General features: G+C 33.4%; 1 protein-coding gene across 1 annotated transcript; it reads right to left on the minus strand.

Moving 5' to 3' along the window:
- Window positions 1–73: 73 nt before the first annotated feature.
- Window positions 74–7,454, minus strand: hpo (serine/threonine-protein kinase hippo). Its single transcript, XM_065511522.1, has 2 exons — window positions 5,947–7,454; window positions 74–1,686 (listed from the first exon to the last, which is right to left on the minus strand). Exons 1-2 carry the CDS (start codon window positions 7,178–7,180, stop codon window positions 881–883), a joined length of 2,040 nt encoding a protein of 679 aa, XP_065367594.1. The 5' UTR covers window positions 7,181–7,454; the 3' UTR covers window positions 74–880.
- Between the last annotated feature and the right edge of the window lie 13,510 nt (window positions 7,455–20,964).

Consider the following 20,964-nt stretch of genomic DNA (forward strand, 5'->3'; position numbering starts at 1 on the left):
CGCAGTGAAGTAAACCATAAATAAAATCATGTTAAATTATTTCCCCTTACAAAACACCTGGCCTTTACTGTAATTTATTTTTTTTTGTTTGTTTTTCTTTTTAATATTCTATAATTTTTGTTTTATTTTATTTCTTATGAGCACATAATTTTCTTTAAGACTCTACTAGCTTAATTAAAAAATATATAAAATAAACTAAATAAAATTCCTACAATTATTTCCGATTTCATGCCAACAATAAGCAAACAAACTAAAACAACCAACATACATAAAATTTTCTTTTTTTATAGCAGTAAATCATAAAAAATTTCTCATACAAAAAACCAATTCAAACTAAATGAAAATAATAAGGAAAAAGAAATACAAGATAGATATTCTTTTCTACATGCACTTATAGTTATAGAATAAAATAACCAACAAAATTTCCAATTATAAAAAAATCTCACGTTCTCTGCTTCAGACGTAGCGCGGTGTGGCGGGCTCTTAAACAAAAGTGTAAACTGGTAAAGAGATTCTCTCACTCATCAATGATGTATGAATTAAATTCTACCTTGAGTATAATAATCATGTTTGTGGGTGTTGTATGTTGTATATAGAAAGTAAGATAGATAAATATGTGTTTGGATTGGATTTTCCAAACTTGCCGCCATATAGCACTTCATCATACAGTATCATTATAATTATTATAATTTATAAATATAAACAAAAATTTTATTTTTATATATATTTTTTTTCTCTTCATTATGTTTAAAGTTTGTTTGTGGTTTTCTTGCTGTTATGTTTGTGTTTCTTTTCGTTTAAAGTATTATGTGATTTTTCTTTACTTTTTTTGTTATATGTATAAACTAATACCTTCTTTTTTTGTTTACCATTTTTAACATTAAATTTTAATTAAATTGTTATTAATATTCTGTTGACGTTTACGTTTGGCATTCATGGCATCAACAATGGGTTGGCGTTTGGCATTGTATTTCTTATTGAGTTCCTCAATTTCTTTCTCCATTTCAGAGTCAATATTATTGAGTCGTTGATTCAAGTCGTCGAATGTGAGAAATTTCAAAAATTCAAATTCACCATCCACGTAGTTGTGCGATTGTGTGTGTAGATGATGGTGGGGATGATGATGGGCTGGTGGTTGAGGCTGTTGTTGTTGATGTTGTGGCGGTGGATAGGCAGGAGGTGGTTGCATTTGATGCTGTTGCTGTTGATTTAAAGCTAAAAGATGTTGTTCATTGACCATGGGATTCACACCATAATAAGCAGCGGCGGCTGCCGCAGCAGCTGCGTTTACCGCTGCCTGTTGCTGTTGTTGCAATTGTTGCTGCTGCAAATGTTGCTGATGCTGCTGCAGGCCATACTGATTAATGGCAGAGATTTGTTGGAAATGCATTTCCATGTTATTCTCCCAATTTGTATCGTTTGAATTGGCATTCGACAGTGGTGGATGCTGCAGTTGTTGGTGATTATTGAGATTATTTACATTTGAGCCCTGATTGTTAACTTGAGCGGCTAGGGCAGCAACGTGTGCTGCCGCTGGGGAATACTCAGTGGCTTTGTCGGATACATCGGCTGTAGGATTTTTACGTTCGAAATGATCCAGGAACTGTGGACGATAGCGTGGCTTAACGAAATCATTACGTTTTGTCGTAGATGAATCATCTGAATCAGAATTGATGACCATGGTGCCTGGAAAATGATTTTAAATGTAATTAATGTATATAAATAAATACGTTCTTTGGTGATTGAATATAGTAGAGAGACAGTAGGTGCCCAAAAGTTAATTAGAAACATTGAAAAAAATAATATATTTCACAATAGTTTTAACAATTAAAAAAGTATGTATATTAAAAATTTCTCTAATTGGGTTGAAAAAACGTCTAAATCATAGAGAAACATAGAGCGGAAACTAGAAAAAAACTCAAATAAAAAATTACTCAAAATAATCACACATACGAGTGTTGTTTTTGTTATCACATAGTTTTTTCTAGTAATACATTCTCACCACTTAGGTTTCTGACAACTGAGTTAGGTCTTTGATATGAGAGTTTCCGCTCTATGTCTATTCTCTATGGTTTAAATATCCAACCATAGAGAATTATACATAGAGACGATACACTACGTTTTTTCAAACTAAAATACGACAAATCATATATCTGATACAACAATAACAACAATGACAAACATGTATTTTGTTGTTGGAAGAGTTAGGTTTTTGACATCATATTTAGGTTTTTGACAATTAAGTCTCGTCTCTTTCTTATCCTATGTATCCGACATAGGGTAACAAAAAACCTAACTCTTGTAACAGTATACATACATGTTAGACAGTGTATTTTGTTGTTGTATCAAACATATGATTTGCTTTAAGAAAACTTTTTTTAACAAAACTGTTTCTATGTATTTGAATCTTTAATTAAAAGAAAAGTAATTGATTAAAATTGAAAAAAAAATTATTTAAAATTAAAATATCCACAAACAATTTTGTGTGCAAAAATTGCTGAGAAAAGATTTGTTGTTTTATAGGGAAAAAAATTTTAGTGAAAAAAATTTAAGTTAAACAAATTTGGTGATTAAAAAAAAAAATTTGTAAAAAACAAATTGTAAAAACATAAAAATATATAAAGTGCCGGTCAAATTAATAGCACCACAACACCTTAAAGCAATTAACATGAGACATATTATTATTTCTATTGTAATATTAATGGAATATAATATAAAATCATTAATTAATCTCCATTTCTTCTATGAGTAAACGTTTCTTTGAGAAATATTCACATTTCAATCAATTATAATGACATTTTTTAAAAATACCCAAATTTTATGCCGTCAAAATAATAGCACCATCATAAGTAATTGTGCAATAGATAGGCTTTTTTGTTCTCTACGATAGTCAAAAAGTGACCACCAAGTGAGCCTAGTGTTGCTGTTATTCGCTGAACATTACGATAACAAAATTTAAATTATTTAAAATTTCGAAAGTCACATTGCCATTCTTCAAGATACAAGTATCAAAAACACTTTTTGGTAAAATAGTTAAACAAATTATATTGTTTGATGTCAGTCATCTATATAAGGTCCTCTAAATCCAATTGCCACCAACAATTTACGATAAGATGAATAAAACACAAAGATTCTAAAAGGATGGCTTGATCGTGGTTTGTTTTCCTATTAAACATTCGATGCATATGTATATTGAATATGTGGTATAAATAATTCAAACTTACATATATGATAAAATATTTGATAAAATGAAAATAACCTCAGGAATGATAAATTAATATAAATGTGGGTTTCAGCTAGAATGTCAATGCTATGGCACAGGATGTACTATCCCCTAACAGAATTTTAATAAATATATATGGCCAGATGTCACAAAAAGGGTGAAAGGAAACCAAACTAATTTAAGAAAGTATTTTGGGGAATAAACAAATAAATTTGGAATACGATTTTGATACAAAAATTGCAAATTCTAAAAAAACTACAAAAACAAATTTAGGCCCTAATTTTGTAAATCACGTCACCAAAGTGATATTTATATGGAAAGCAAAAACAAAATTTCAAAAATTTGTTTTTGTTTTATATACAAAATTTTCAAATTATGAAAGGCAAATCAACGCTTGAATTTTGGTGCGTTTGTTCTGTTAAGAATTTGTATATAAAACAAAAACAAATTTTTAAAATTTTTGAAATTTTGTTTTTTGCTTTCCATGTAAATATCACTTTGTGACAAAAAAATTTTTGTTTTTAATTTTATATATTTTTTTTAAATTTAAAAAAAAAATTTTTTGTTTTTAAATTTTTTTTTGGTGATTTTGACCCATTATAGGTCCAACTTACTATGGTCTTATATTCGTCGTTGCAAAGGTCTTTGAAATATCTATCATTAGATATCCATATTGTCTATATTAATGACTTAGTAATCCATATATAGGTCAAAAATTGAGGTTGTCCTGGTTTTTTCCTCTTATCTCAGCCATTTGTGGACCGATTTTGCTGATTTTAAATAGGAAACTTCTCGAAAGCATTTCTGAAAATTGATTTCAACAAACAGACGGATAGACAGGCAGACGGACATGGCTTTATCGACTCCGCTATCTATAAGGATCCACAATATATATACTTTATAGGGTCGGAAAATTATATTGTGGATATTACAAACGGAATGACAAACTTATATGTATACACCCTTCTCACGAAGGTGAAGGGTATAAAAATAGAAAATAACTAAACTGTTGGATAACAGATACAGTGGTCGATGACAATACAATAAAAACATTTCCAATTGTTTAACTAATAGGTTAAAATAAAAAAGGAACATACATAATTAAATTCCAAAATAAGAAAACAAAATTTCCATTGTTTTCTCAACATCATAATAACCCCCAGTAACACGAAGTCTGGTTATGTTTTAACTAATAGTTATACTGACAGATTTCATATAAAAATAATTTTAACCGACAGTATAACTATTAGTTAAGGCATAACCAGACTTCGTGTTAATGGGGGTAAGAAGTATTGAGAAAACAATGGAAACTTAGGTTTGATTTTTACGAAAATTGTCTGGTGTTTTTGTGACTCAGTATTATGTTAGATAGAACTTTATTCATATTAATGCTTCACAGCGACGATGCATAGAACAAACAAAAGAGTCAATCATCTTCTTTGAAATACTTTGCCCCAGTGCTGTAATTTTCAGTCCGTATTTTGCGATCTACATTTTCCCATAGGTTTTATATGGGATTGAGAACTGGTGATTGGCTAGGCCACTTCAAAACTCCTTCAATTGTATCCATTCGGTTACAACCCTTGAGGTGTGTTGGGGGTCATTGTCGTTCTGGAATCTCCAAATTAAGGGCTTATTTTCCTCAGCGGTTGATACAAAACATTGTTTTAAATGAATCTGTAACCAATTCCAGTCATAGTATATTTTATGATATGAATTGGCACAAACAGATCCACTTCATAATATTGCCACTGTCTTATTTGTATACTTGAGAGATCAGTCTCTTTACTATATGCCGTCGTACAAATGTTGTCCCATCACTGCCTCTTAAATTGTTTTTAGATTCATCCCTAAATGGAACAGTATTCATTTTTTGTCTGGTCCAGTTCAAATGTTCTTTGGCAGTACAGTTTTTTATAGAAAACCAAGTAAATTTCGAAATTATCTTAGAATATCCATATTTATTTGGTAAAATGTCATGTTTTTGTAAAATAAAATTAATTCCATTGTATTGTCACTAACTCAATGTAGTTAAATTAAAATTGGGATAGACCCTGATTCAATGTTTTAAATAAGGTTCTAAAATTCAGTGGATAAATAAATTTAAAAAGTTGTTCATGTATTTAAATTTATATTTTCGATATTTATATTGATTCATTGCAATATAGGAAGTATTTTTAACGAGTTCTGAAGAAGTTTATATACTTTTCATTTCCATCATTATACTGATCAACAGATCACTACTTAGTTATTTAACATTTGACTAATATTTGTCAACCATTACTCCATGACGATTTGTTGATGATTTTGTTTTATAAAAATTTATGTTTTTTTGGAATCATATTGAGGTTGTTGATATATGTTATTTTTTCAAATGTATTTATAACATTTTTTTATATATTTAGAAGTACAGATTTGTGCATCACAACAAATTTTTTCTAAAAAAAAAACAAAAATGATCACAGTAACTTAAGTCGACTTAAGCTGTTGTGCCATTTTTATTTGATTTAAATTTTAATTTTCATCCTCTCTAAGAACACCTTAGAAAAAACAGCCACAATAGTCGAGAAAATTATTATTTTTTAATACCTACTAACAAAGCATTTTCAAACGTTTACATTTAGCAAACTTTGATTTAAAATTATTACTAACTTATGATCAAACCTCCATGTTTGCTAGGTTATTAACACAAACATAAAGTAACAGTTTTTTGCAAAACTTACCCAAATTAGATTCTAACTCTACCATTGTACCACTATCCGCTGTCGCTATATCAGCTCCATCTGCCGACTTGTTAGCCGCTGCTCCACCTAAACCGCCCATTTTTCCCGGACACAAGGTGCCAGAATCTTCGGGATGTGAAATCATTGTGGCATCCGAAGCATTAGAAGTCTGCTGATATTCGCCGAATTTCTCTGGCACCAATGTACCCGGATCATCGATAAATGTTTTAACCGTTTCAGCGGGAAACTCTTGTTCCTCTTCGTGTAAGAGATCTTCTTGCTGAGTAGCCAAACTTTTAGCTTGACTACCTTGCACTGAACCCCCTACGGAGCGGGCTGTTCGTTGTTGTTCGCGTATGGCACAGGTTTCTTCGATCATGGATTTTAAAATACCACGATGTTTAGCATTGCGTATGAATTCATGGTCCAAAAGATCGGAGGCGGTGGCTCTTTCTTCTGGGTTCTTAACTAAACAGCGACTTACAAAATCTATAAATTCAGTGCTCCAACGATCTGGCTCTCGGAAAGATGGAGGCGGTTTTTGTGGTATCATAAATATGGCACGCATGGGATGTATATCACCATAAGGTGGTTTACCCTCAGCCATTTCCAAGGCGGTTATGCCCAGCGACCAAATATCAGCTACACAATCATAGCCTATTTCCTCTATAACCTCCGGAGCCATCCAGAACGGAGTTCCAATGACAGTATTTCTCTTAGCCATGGTGTCGGTCAGTTGGCCGGCCACTCCAAAATCTGCCAGTTTAGCAAAACCCTCAGTATTCAATAAGATATTACCCGCCTTTATGTCACGATGAATTTTCCGGCGCAAATGTAAATACACTAAACCCTTCAGAGTGTCCGACATTATTGCGGCAATTTCATCTTCGGTCAGTGTCTTTTTGCGTAAACGCATTATATCAGATACACTGCCGGCACCGCAGTATTCCATACAAATCCATAGATCGTATTGTTTAAAATATGAACCATAATAGCGCACCACATATGGCGAGTCACATTGTTGCATTATCGAAATCTCTTTGATAATATCATGCAGGTCAGACTCCACCGGCACCAGTTTAATGGCCACTATGGAACTACTTTCTTTGTGTAGAGCTTTATACACAGAGCCATAGCTGCCTTCGCCTAATTTGCATATAATGTCAAAGACCTTTTCCGGTGGCTGCAACAATGATTCCTCTGATAATTTTTTTAATTCACTTTTGGAAGACATTTTTAGTTCATTACACTCTATTCACGCACCAAAAACAAATATTTATTGCTTGTATTGTTTTTATATTGTGTCGATTTTGAGTATATTTTCTATTTTTCACCGTTTAATTGCATTAATTTAACACATTTTTTATCTTTTTGAAGGCGTCGAAAATTCTATTTTTTCCCTTGAATTGGTTTTTTTTTTGTCAAACAAAAGAAGAAATAAATGAAAATCTGTGTGAGAGAAAAAAAGTTTTGCTGCCTGAAATGTCAAATTGTTTAGAGGAATTTTTTTTTATTGTTCACCTGCAGTGAAAGTGATGCCATATTGTTGTTGGAGAAACAGTGGGTGAGAGAAATGATATTATATAAGTACCGGTCCACACTGTGAATCATTTGCTGCAAAATATTTTTAAATTCTTGTTTGAAACTGCATTCGTGTCCACACAGTGAGGTTTTGTTTTTTGTATGTTTTATACCTTCTTTTATTCTTTTTTTTCAGTTTCTGACATTTCTGAGCTGAACGAATAAAATTATGTTAACTTGCTTATGTTTTAAATTACATCTAATTTTTAACAAATAGAGCTCAAAACTCAACAAAACCTGCATGTATAAGAAACAGACTATACTTTTCCATTCATCTGTCCCCTTTCATCAACAAACTCAAATAATTTAAATTAAGGACATTATTTTCTAAATCCCGGCGCCAAGTGATAGTTTTTGTGTTCATGAAAATTCGACTGTTTTGTAATGGTAGAGCAAGAGAAAAAAAATATAATTTTCAATGTAAATAATAAATATAAATAACAATACAAATATTTTATGATTCGATTCGAGAGTGAAAAAGCTCAATGAAATCAATTTCGACCAATTTCGAAGGCTTATTATTTTCCAGATGATAAATAGCTGATAATTTAAAAGAATATAGGAAAGAAAATTGATCATAATTAATTCAAAAGTATCAAAATTTATGTTCAAACCATGAACAAAACGAAAGTAATAAATACAGCACATCGTCTTTCGATTTCAACCCGATTTCCATCACATACCTGATAGTTCAGTTATTGCTTTTAATTTAAATTTATAAGTAACGATATTTATCGCAATTTATTTATAAGTAACGGTATTTATTGCAATTTAAATATTTTTTAATTCTTAACTGTCTTTGAAACGCCCTGTTTACTCTTTAAAATATTTTGAAGTTTTCTACTCAAGGAGAATTCATATAAGGTGAACTCTGTTCTACAACAATAATATCGAAACATTTCAAATGTCAATTTCAGCTGACTCAAGGTGCATTTAATAAGGTGCCATCGGCAGCACAGCTGATTATAGAAATAGCACGCACAAATGTCAAACTACATATATAAAAAATATTCGCCCGTACGTCCGTATGTCAAACTCTATAGATAAAAAACAAGTGAATTCGCCTGTATTTATTTCAATTCGCCACTGCTGTCACCTTGTTAAATACGCCTTGAGCTGACTGTTCACAAAAAGAATTTCGTGAATGCAGTGCTGCATTTCAATATCATATAACAACTTCTTAAATAACTATAACTTCAAAAATAGTCATTATAGGTGTAAATAATTCTATTAATGGTACACAAAGTGGAAAAATCTGAGATAACTCAATTTAAGCCATTGTTTCTGAAAACTTATAAAATATTGTTCTTATTTAGCATATTACAAAAATATGTTCACGGCAACACTGTATCAAAGCATTTGACATTTAAGAGAACTGTCAGCTGTTCAACTCAGTTCACCTAATATTAAATCGACTTGCACCACAACACTCGCGTGAACAAAACATACCAGAAAACAAACTTTTTACCATACATTTATGAACAGTTGTATAAAAACGTAAAACAGAAAAAAGGCATTAAAATACGTATTTTTGCAACCATACATGTAGTATTTGTTATTAAAAAAGTATGTTATTTCAATTCCATATCGTTTCTAACATACTACAACTCTAAAAATAATTAACATTATACAATCGCCGTGAACAAAACAAGATTTTTAACAATACGTTTTCATGTTTTTGTAAATCAACCGCATGGTAAACAACTTTTTTTTTTATTGTTAGCACGTGCGTGTAAAAACATAACAATAAATGTAAATAAAAAATGACAAATATATGGGTACGTTTGAGGCTTTACCAACACGATAGTTATAGACGAAATTTATTTTTTTTAACGACAATGAATAGTACAATACCTCAGGACCCTAATTTATTGTTAGTCACTTTCGATCTTTAATTAATTAATGAAATATTCAACAATAAAAAAAATCAATATTTTATATAGTGTTTTTAACTTTTGGTCCTTTAAAATCTAAAAATCGGCCAGTGTATAAAATTTAAAAACTGTAATCAATAGCCCATAATAATAGCTATAGAATACAACAACTTTCATTTTCTAAATATTAAAGGAATATGGGGTACCTCACAACAAACTTTGAAAATGATCAAAATTGCGTAAATTTCTTGTTGCGATATAAAAGCTACAAATCGAGCGATACCTGAAATTTGAAAAGTGGAATCAATAGCCCTTAATAATAGCTATCGAAATCAGTAACTGTCATTTTCGAAAAATTAACGAAATAAGAAATACCCCATAAGAAGTAAAATTTGCGTAAATTTCTTGTTGCGATATAAAAGCTACAAATTAGGCGGTGCCTGAATTTTGAAAACTGGAATCAATAGCCCTTAATAGTAGTTATCGAAATCAGTAACTGTCATTTTCGAAATATTAAGGGAATATGAGGTACCCCATAAGAAGTAAAATTTGCGTAAAATACTTGTTGCGATATAAAAGCTACAAATTAGGCGGTGCCTGAATTTTGAAAACTGGAATCAATAGCCCTTAATAATACCTATCGAACACAAAAACTGTCATTTTCGAAATATTAAGGGAATATGGGGCACCTCACAACAAACTTTGAAAATGATCAAAATTGCGTAAATGTATTGTTGCGATATAAAAGCTACAAATTAGGCGGTGCCTGAATTTTGAAAAATGGAATCAATAGCCCTTAATAGTAGTTATCGAAATCAGTAACTGTCATTTTCGAAATATTAAGGGAATATGAGGTACCCCATAAGAAGTAAAATTTGCGTAAATTTATTGTTGCGATATAAAAGCTACAAATTAGGCGGTGCCTGAATTTTGAAAACTGGAATCAATAGCCCTTAATAATACCTATCGAACACAAAAACTATCCTTTTCGAAATATTAAGGGAATATGGGGTACCTCACAACAAACTTTGAAAATGATCAAAATTGCGTAAATGTATTGTTGCGATATAAAAGCTACAAATTAGGCGGTGCCTGAATTTTGAAAACTGGAATCAATAGCCCTTAATAGTAGTTATCGAAATCAGTAACTGTCATTTTCGAAATATTAAGGGAATATGAGGTACCCCATAAGAAGTAAAATTTGCGTAAATTTCTTGATGCGATATAAAAGCTACAAATTAGGCGGTGCCTGAATTTTGAAAACTGGAATCAATAGCCCTTACTAATACCTATCGAACACAACAACTGTCATTTTCGAAATATTAAGGGAATATGGGGTACCTCACAACAAACTTTGAAAATGATCAAAATTGCGTAAATGTATTGTTGCGATATAAAAGCTACAAATTAGGCGGTGCCTGAATTTTGAAAACTGGAATCAATAGCCCTTAATAGTAGTTATCGAAATCAGTAACTGTCATTTTCGAAATATTAAGGGAATATGGGGTACCCCATAAGAAGTAAAATTTGCGTAAATTTCTTGTTGCGATATAAAAGCTACAAATTAGGCGTGCCTGAATTTTGAAAACTGGAATCAATAGCCCTTAATAATACCTATCGAACACAACAACTGTCATTTTCGAAATATTAAAGGAATATGAGGTACCCCATAAGAAGTAAAATTTGCGTAAATTTCTTGATGCGATATAAAAGCTACAAATTAGGCGGTGCCTGAATTTTGAAAACTGGAATCAATAGCCCTTACTATTCAGGCACCGCCTAATTTGTAGCTTTTATATCGCATCAAGGAATTTACGCAAATTTTACTTCTTATGGGGTACCTCATATTCCTTTAATATTTCGAAAATGACAGTTTTTGTGTTCGATAGGTATTATTAAGGGCTATGGATTCCAGTTTTCAAAATTCAGGCACCGCCTAATTTGTAGCTTTTATATCGCAACAAGAAATTTACGCAAATTTTACTTCTTATGGGGTACCCCATATTCCCTTAATATTTCGAAAATGACAGTTACTGATTTCGATAACTACTATTAAGGGCTATTGATTCCAGTTTTCAAAATTCAGGCACCGCCTAATTTGTAGCTTTTATATCGCAACAATACATTTACGCAATTTTGATCATTTTCAAAGTTTGTTGTGAGGTACCCCATATTCCCTTAATATTTCGAAAATGACAGTTGTTGTGTTCGATAGGTATTAGTAAGGGCTATTGATTCCAGTTTTCAAAATTCAGGCACCGCCTAATTTGTAGCTTTTATATCGCATCAAGAAATTTACGCAAATTTTACTTCTTATGGGGTACCTCATATTCCCTTTATATTTCGAAAATGACAGTTACTGATTTCGATAACTACTATTAAGGGCTATTGATTCCAGTTTTCAAAATTCAGGCACCGCCTAATTTGTAGCTTTTATATCGCAACAATACATTTACGCAATTTTGATCATTTTCAAAGTTTGTTGTGAGGTACCCCATATTCCCTTAATATTTCGAAAAGGACAGTTCTTGTGTTCGATAGGTATTAGTAAGGGCTATTGATTCCAGTTTTCAAAATTCAGGCGCCGCCTAATTTGTAGCTTTTATATCGCAACAATAAATTTACGCAAATTTTACTTCTTATGGGGTACCTCATATTCCCTTAATATTTCGAAAATGACAGTTACTGATTTCGATAACTACTATTAAGGGCTATTGATTCCAGTTTTCAAAATTCAGGCACCGCCTAATTTGTAGCTTTTATATCGCAACAATACATTTACGCAATTTTGATCATTTTCAAAGTTTGTTGTGAGGTACCCCATATTCCCTTAATATTTCGAAAATGACAGTTTTTGTGTTCGATAGGTATTATTAAGGGCTATTGATTCCAGTTTTCAAAATTCAGGCACCGCCTAATTTGTAGCTTTTATATCGCAACAAGTAATTTACGCAAATTTTACTTCTTATGGGGTACCTCATATTCCCTTAATATTTCGAAAATGACAGTTACTGATTTCGATAACTACTATTAAGGGCTATTGATTCCAGTTTTCAAAATTCAGGCACCGCCTAATTTGTAGCTTTTATATCGCAACAATACATTTACGCAATTTTGATCATTTTCAAAGTTTGTTGTGAGGTACCCCATATTCCCTTAATATTTCGAAAATGACAGTTGTTGTGTTCGATAGGTATTAGTAAGGGCTATTGATTCCAGTTTTCAAAATTCAGGCACCGCCTAATTTGTAGCTTTTATATCGCAACAAGAAATTTACGCAAATTTTACTTCTTATGGGGTACCCCATATTCCCTTAATATTTCGAAAATGACAGTTACTATTGAGGGCTATTGATTCCAGTTTTCAAAATTCAGGCACCGCCTAATTTGTAGCTTTTATATCGCAACAATGCATTTACGCAATTTTGATCATTTTCAAAGTTTGTTGTGAGGTACCCCATATTCCCTTAATATTTCGAAAATGACAGTTTTTGTGTTCGATAGGTATTATTAAGGGCTATGGATTCCAGTTTTCAAAATTCAGGCACCGCCTAATTTGTAGCTTTTATATCGCATCAAGAAATTTACGCAAATTTTACTTCTTATGGGGTACCTCATATTCCTTTAATATTTCGAAAATGACAGTTGTTGTGTTCGATAGGTATTATTAAGGGCTATTGATTCCAGTTTTCAAAATTCAGGCACCGCCTAATTTGTAGCTTTTATATCGCAACAATACATTTACGCAAATTTTACTTCTTATGGGGTACCTCATATTCCCTTAATATTTCGAAAATGACAGTTGTTGTGTTCGATAGGTATTATTAAGGGCTATTGATTCCAGTTTTCAAAATTCAGGCATCGCCTAATTTGTAGCTTTTATATCGCAACAATACATTCACGCAATTTTGATCTTTTTCAATATCGCTAATTTCATTGTTCACTATTACATTAATTGGTTAAATGTCGTAAGTGACCAATACAAAATTAGGTTCCTGAAGTGTTTTACTGTTGATTACCGTTTAAAAAAATTTAATTCGTCCAAAGTTGTCGTGGTGGCAAATATTGGAAGTTACCTATATTTTTGTCAGGTTTTATTTACATTTATTGTTATGGTTGTGTACGCACGTGTTTTTTTGCAACAACAACATACAGTATGCACGTGTTTTTAAAAAAATCTTGTTGAGTGCGGTTGATTTGCACTTCTTTATTTCTTCACGCGCGTCATTATACATATATATATAGTTTTTCATTCCTAAAACCGATATCTTTCGTGGTGCCAAAAACCGACTAATGCATTTCGATAGGGCAATGTCCTAGGAATCGCGCTAGGGTGTTGTCACTTTCGAAAAATTAGCCGTTTACAGGGTATACCCCATAAAGTTGTAAAAACAGCAACACTATATATATATAGTTTTTCATTCCTAAAACCGATATCTTTCGTGGTGCCAAAAAACGACTAATGCATTTCGATAGGGCAATATCCTAGGAATCGCGCTAGGGTGTTGTCACTTTCGAAAAATTAGCCGTTTACAGGGTATACCCCATAAAGTTGTAAAAACAGCAACACTATATATATATAGTTTTTCATTCCTAAAACCGATATCTTTCGTGGTGCCAAAAAACGACTAATGCATTTCGATAGGGCAATATCCTAGGAATCGCGCTAGGGTGTTGTCACTTTCGAAAAATTAGCCGTTTACAGGGTATACCCCATAAAGTTGTAAAAACAGCAACACTATATATATATAGTTTTTCATTCCTAAAACCGATATCTTTCGTGGTGCCAAAAAACGACTAATGCATTTCGATAGGGCAATATCCTAGGAATCGCGCTAGGGTGTTGTCACTTTCGAAAAATTAGCCGTTTACAGGGTATACCCCATAAAGTTGTAAAAACAGCAACACTATATATATATAGTTTTTCATTCCTAAAACCGATATCTTTCGTGGTGCCAAAAAACGACTAATGCATTTCGATAGGGCAATGTCCTAGGAATCGCGCTAGGGTGTTGTCACTTTCGAAAAATTAGCCGTTTACAGGGTATACCCCATAAAGTTGTAAAAACAGCAACACTATATATATATAGTTTTTCATTCCTAAAACCGATATCTTTCGTGGTGCCAAAAAACGACTAATGCATTTCGATAGGGCAATATCCTAGGAATCGCGCTAGGGTGTTGTCACTTTCGAAAAATTAGCCGTTTACAGGGTATACCCCATAAAGTTGTAAAAACAGCAACACTATATATATATAGTTTTTCATTCCTAAAACCGATATCTTTCGTGGTGCCAAAAAACGACTAATGCATTTCGATAGGGCAATATCCTAGGAATCGCGCTAGGGTGTTGTCACTTTCGAAAAATTAGCCGTTTACAGGGTATACCCCATAAAGTTGTAAAAACAGCAACACTATATATATATAGTTTTTCATTCCTAAAACCGATATCTTTCGTGGTGCCAAAAAACGACTAATGCATTTCGATAGGGCAATGTCCTAGGAATCGCGCTAGGGTGTTGTCACTTTCGAAAAATTAGCCGTTTACAGGGTATACCCCATAAAGTTGTAAAAACAGCAACACTATATATATATAGTTTTTCATTCCTAAAACCGATATCTTTCGTGGTGCCAAAAACCGACTAATGCATTTCGATAGGGCAATGTCCTAGGAATCGCGCTAGGGTGTTGTCACTTTCGAAAAATTAGCCGTTTACAGGGTATACCCCATAAAGTTGTAAAAACAGCAACACTATATATATATAGTTTTTCATTCCTAAAACCGATATCTTTCGTGGTGCCAAAAAACGACTAATGCATTTCGATAGGGCAATATCCTAGGAATCGCGCTAGGGTGTTGTCACTTTCGAAAAATTAGCCGTTTACAGGGTATACCCCATAAAGTTGTAAAAACAGCAACACTATATATATATAGTTTTTCATTCCTAAAACCGATATCTTTCGTGGTGCCAAAAAACGACTAATGCATTTCGATAGGGCAATATCCTAGGAATCGCGCTAGGGTGTTGTCACTTTCGAAAAATTAGCCGTTTACAGGGTATACCCCATAAAGTTGTAAAAACAGCAACACTATATATATATAGTTTTTCATTCCTAAAACCGATATCTTTCGTGGTGCCAAAAAACGACTAATGCATTTCGATAGGGCAATATCCTAGGAATCGCGCTAGGGTGTTGTCACTTTCGAAAAATTAGCCGTTTACAGGGTATACCCCATAAAGTTGTAAAAACAGCAACACTATATATATATAGTTTTTCATTCCTAAAACCGATATCTTTCGTGGTGCCAAAAAACGACTAATGCATTTCGATAGGGCAATGTCCTAGGAATCGCGCTAGGGTGTTGTCACTTTCGAAAAATTAGCCGTTTACAGGGTATACCCCATAAAGTTGTAAAAACAGCAACACTATATATATATAGTTTTTCATTCCTAAAACCGATATCTTTCGTGGTGCCAAAAACCGACTAATGCATTTCGATAGGGCAATGTCCTAGGAATCGCGCTAGGGTGTTGTCACTTTCGAAAAATTAGCCGTTTACAGGGTATACCCCATAAAGTTGTAAAAACAGCAACACTATATATATATAGTTTTTCATTCCTAAAACCGATATCTTTCGTGGTGCCAAAAAACGACTAATGCATTTCGATAGGGCAATATCCTAGGAATCGCGCTAGGGTGTTGTCACTTTCGAAAAATTAGCCGTTTACAGGGTATACCCCATAAAGTTGTAAAAACAGCAACACTATATATATATAGTTTTTCATTCCTAAAACCGATATCTTTCGTGGTGCCAAAAAACGACTAATGCATTTCGATAGGGCAATATCCTAGGAATCGCGCTAGGGTGTTGTCACTTTCGAAAAATTAGCCGTTTACAGGGTATACCCCATAAAGTTGTAAAAACAGCAACACTATATATATATAGTTTTTCATTCCTAAAACCGATATCTTTCGTGGTGCCAAAAAACGACTAATGCATTTCGATAGGGCAATGTCCTAGGAATCGCGCTAGGGTGTTGTCACTTTCGAAAAATTAGCCGTTTACAGGGTATACCCCATAAAGTTGTAAAAACAGCAACACTATATATATATAGTTTTTCATTCCTAAAACCGATATCTTTCGTGGTGCCAAAAAACGACTAATGCATTTCGATAGGGCAATATCCTAGGAATCGCGCTAGGGTGTTGTCACTTTCGAAAAATTAGCCGTTTACAGGGTATACCCCATAAAGTTGTAAAAACAGCAACACTATATATATATAGTTTTTCATTCCTAAAACCGATATCTTTCGTGGTGCCAAAAAACGACTAATGCATTTCGATAGGGCAATATCCTAGGAATCGCGCTAGGGTGTTGTCACTTTCGAAAAATTAGCCGTTTACAGGGTATACCCCATAAAGTTGTAAAAACAGCAACACTATATATATATAGTTTTTCATTCCTAAAACCGATATCTTTCGTGGTGCCAAAAAACGACTAATGCATTTCGATAGGGCAATGTCCTAGGAATCGCGCTAGGGTGTTGTCACTTTCGAAAAATTAGCCGTTTACAGGGTATACCCCATAAAGTTGTAAAAACAGCAACACTATATATATATAGTTTTTCATTCCTAAAACCGATATCTTTCGTGGTGCCAAAAACCGACTAATGCATTTCGATAGGGCAATGTCCTAGGAATCGCGCTAGGGTGTTGTCACTTTCGAAAAATTAGCCGTTTACAGGGTATACCCCATAAAGTTGTAAAAACAGCAACACTATATATATATAGTTTTTCATTCCTAAAACCGATATCTTTCGTGGTGCCAAAAAACGACTAATGCATTTCGATAGGGCAATATCCTAGGAATCGCGCTAGGGTGTTGTCACTTTCGAAAAATTAGCCGTTTACAGGGTATACCCCATAAAGTTGTAAAAACAGCAACACTATATATATATAGTTTTTCATTCCTAAAACCGATATCTTTCGTGGTGCCAAAAAACGACTAATGCATTTCGATAGGGCAATATCCTAGGAATCGCGCTAGGGTGTTGTCACTTTCGAAAAATTAGCCGTTTACAGGGTATACCCCATAAAGTTGTAAAAACAGCAACACTATATATATATAGTTTTTCATTCCTAAAACCGATATCTTTCGTGGTGCCAAAAAACGACTAATGCATTTCGATAGGGCAATGTCCTAGGAATCGCGCTAGGGTGTTGTCACTTTCGAAAAATTAGCCGTTTACAGGGTATACCCCATAAAGTTGTAAAAACAGCAACACTATATATATATAGTTTTTCATTCCTAAAACCGATATCTTTCGTGGTGCCAAAAAACGACTAATGCATTTCGATAGGGCAATATCCTAGGAATCGCGCTAGGGTGTTGTCACTTTCGAAAAATTAGCCGTTTACAGGGTATACCCCATAAAGTTGTAAAAACAGCAACACTATATATATATAGTTTTTCATTCCTAAAACCGATATCTTTCGTGGTGCCAAAAAACGACTAATGCATTTCGATAGGGCAATATCCTAGGAATCGCGCTAGGGTGTTGTCACTTTCGAAAAATTAGCCGTTTACAGGGTATACCCCATAAAGTTGTAAAAACAGCAACACTATATATATATAGTTTTTCATTCCTAAAACCGATATCTTTCGTGGTGCCAAAAAACGACTAATGCATTTCGATAGGGCAATGTCCTAGGAATCGCGCTAGGGTGTTGTCACTTTCGAAAAATTAGCCGTTTACAGGGTATACCCCATAAAGTTGTAAAAACAGCAACACTATATATATATAGTTTTTCATTCCTAAAACCGATATCTTTCGTGGTGCCAAAAACCGACTAATGCATTTCGATAGGGCAATGTCCTAGGAATCGCGCTAGGGTGTTGTCACTTTCGAAAAATTAGCCGTTTACAGGGTATACCCCATAAAGTTGTAAAAACAGCAACACTATATATATATAGTTTTTCATTCCTAAAACCGATATCTTTCGTGGTGCCAAAAAACGACTAATGCATTTCGATAGGGCAATATCCTAGGAATCGCGCTAGGGTGTTGTCACTTTCGAAAAATTAGCCGTTTACAGGGTATACCCCATAAAGTTGTAAAAACAGCAACACTATATATATATAGTTTTTCATTCCTAAAACCGATATCTTTCGTGGTGCCAAAAAACGACTAATGCATTTCGATAGGGCAATATCCTAGGAATCGCGCTAGGGTGTTGTCACTTTCGAAAAATTAGCCGTTTACAGGGTATACCCCATAAAGTTGTAAAAACAGCAACACTATATATATATAGTTTTTCATTCCTAAAACCGATATCTTTCGTGGTGCCAAAAAACGACTAATGCATTTCGATAGGGCAATATCCTAGGAATCGCGCTAGGGTGTTGTCACTTTCGAAAAATTAGCCGTTTACAGGGTATACCCCATAAAGTTGTAAAAACAGCAACACTATATATATATAGTTTTTCATTCCTAAAACCGATATCTTTCGTGGTGCCAAAAAACGACTAATGCATTTCGATAGGGCAATATCCTAGGAATCGCGCTAGGGTGTTGTCACTTTCGAAAAATTAGCCGTTTACAGGGTATACCCCATAAAGTTGTAAAAACAGCAACACTATATATATATAGTTTTTCATTCCTAAAACCGATATCTTTCGTGGTGCCAAAAAACGACTAATGCATTTCGATAGGGCAATATCCTAGGAATCGCGCTAGGGTGTTGTCACTTTCGAAAAATTAGCCGTTTACAGGGTATACCCCATAAAGTTGTAAAAACAGCAACACTATATATATATAGTTTTTCATTCCTAAAACCGATATCTTTCGTGGTGCCAAAAAACGACTAATGCATTTCGATAGGGCAATGTCCTAGGAATCGCGCTAGGGTGTTGTCACTTTCGAAAAATTAGCCGTTTACAGGGTATACCCCATAAAGTTGTAAAAACAGCAACACTATATATATATAGTTTTTCATTCCTAAAACCGATATCTTTCGTGGTGCCAAAAACCGACTAATGCATTTCGATAGGGCAATGTCCTAGGAATCGCGCTAGGGTGTTGTCACTTTCGAAAAATTAGCCGTTTACAGGGTATACCCCATAAAGTTGTAAAAACAGCAACACTATATATATATAGTTTTTCATTCCTAAAACCGATATCTTTCGTGGTGCCAAAAAACGACTAATGCATTTCGATAGGGCAATATCCTAGGAATCGCGCTAGGGTGTTGTCACTTTCGAAAAATTAGCCGTTTACAGGGTATACCCCATAAAGTTGTAAAAACAGCAACACTATATATATATAGTTTTTCATTCCTAAAACCGATATCTTTCGTGGTGCCAAAAAACGACTAATGCATTTCGATAGGGCAATATCCTAGGAATCGCGCTAGGGTGTTGTCACTTTCGAAAAATTAGCCGTTTACAGGGTATACCCCATAAAGTTGTAAAAACAGCAACACTATATATATATAGTTTTTCATTCCTAAAACCGATATCTTTCGTGGTGCCAAAAAACGACTAATGCATTTCGATAGGGCAATATCCTAGGAATCGCGCTAGGGTGTTGTCACTTTCGAAAAATTAGCCGTTTACAGGGTATACCCCATAAAGTTGTAAAAACAGCAACACTATATATATATAGTTTTTCATTCCTAAAACCGATATCTTTCGTGGTGCCAAAAAACGACTAATGCATTTCGATAGGGCAATGTCCTAGGAATCGCGCTAGGGTGTTGTCACTTTCGAAAAATTAGCCGTTTACAGGGTATACCCCATAAAGTTGTAAAAACAGCAACACTATATATATATAGTTTTTCATTCCTAAAACCGATATCTTTCGTGGTGCCAAAAACCGACTAATGCATTTCGATAGGGCAATGTCCTAGGAATCGCGCTAGGGTGTTGTCACTTTCGAAAAATTAGCCGTTTACAGGGTATACCCCATAAAGTTGTAAAAACAGCAACACTATATATATATAGTTTTTCATTCCTAAAACCGATATCTTTCGTGGTGCCAAAAAACGACCAATGCATTTCGATAGGGCAATATCCTAGGAATCGCGCTAGGGTGTTGTCACTTTCGAAAAATTAGCCGTTTACAGGGTATACCCCATAAAGTTGTAAAAACAGCAACACTATATATACAGTGAGCCGCAAAAGTGAGTATACACCAAAAATTATTGGATATTTTTTAAGATAATGAAAATTCTAAAATTTATCCATGATTAAAATTTTAAAGTTTCGGTTTGATAGAGATTGGCTTGAATAATATCTTTGGTTGTGAAAAATATAGATTTAAGTCGGACTATAATGATTTTCATGATCTTAAAAAATCAAAAAATTCGCTGCTGTTTACTCACTTTTGAGGCTCACTGTATATAGTTTTTCATTCCTAATGAAACACATGAAACATATTTTTTAATTCAACATTTTAATATTAAAATATAGGCTAACGAGGTAGCGGGTAATATGTAATACATAAAAAAAAAGTTAAAAATTCATTGTATTGTATTATATTATATACTACTACTTTCTACTC

Source organism: Calliphora vicina, chromosome 5 (assembly GCF_958450345.1).
Source record: "Calliphora vicina chromosome 5, idCalVici1.1, whole genome shotgun sequence".
Lineage (NCBI taxonomy): Eukaryota > Metazoa > Arthropoda > Insecta > Diptera > Calliphoridae > Calliphora > Calliphora vicina.

Excerpts from the sequence above, each read along its gene's own strand:
- hpo (XM_065511522.1), bottom strand. The coding sequence starts at position 7,180 with ATGTCTTCCAAAAGTGAATTAAAAAAATTATCAGAGGAATCATTGTTG. Across the intron at positions 1,687-5,946 it reads AGAGTTAGAATCTAATTTGG|GCACCATGGTCATCAATTCT; the intron begins GTAAGTTTTGCA and ends ATCATTTTCCAG.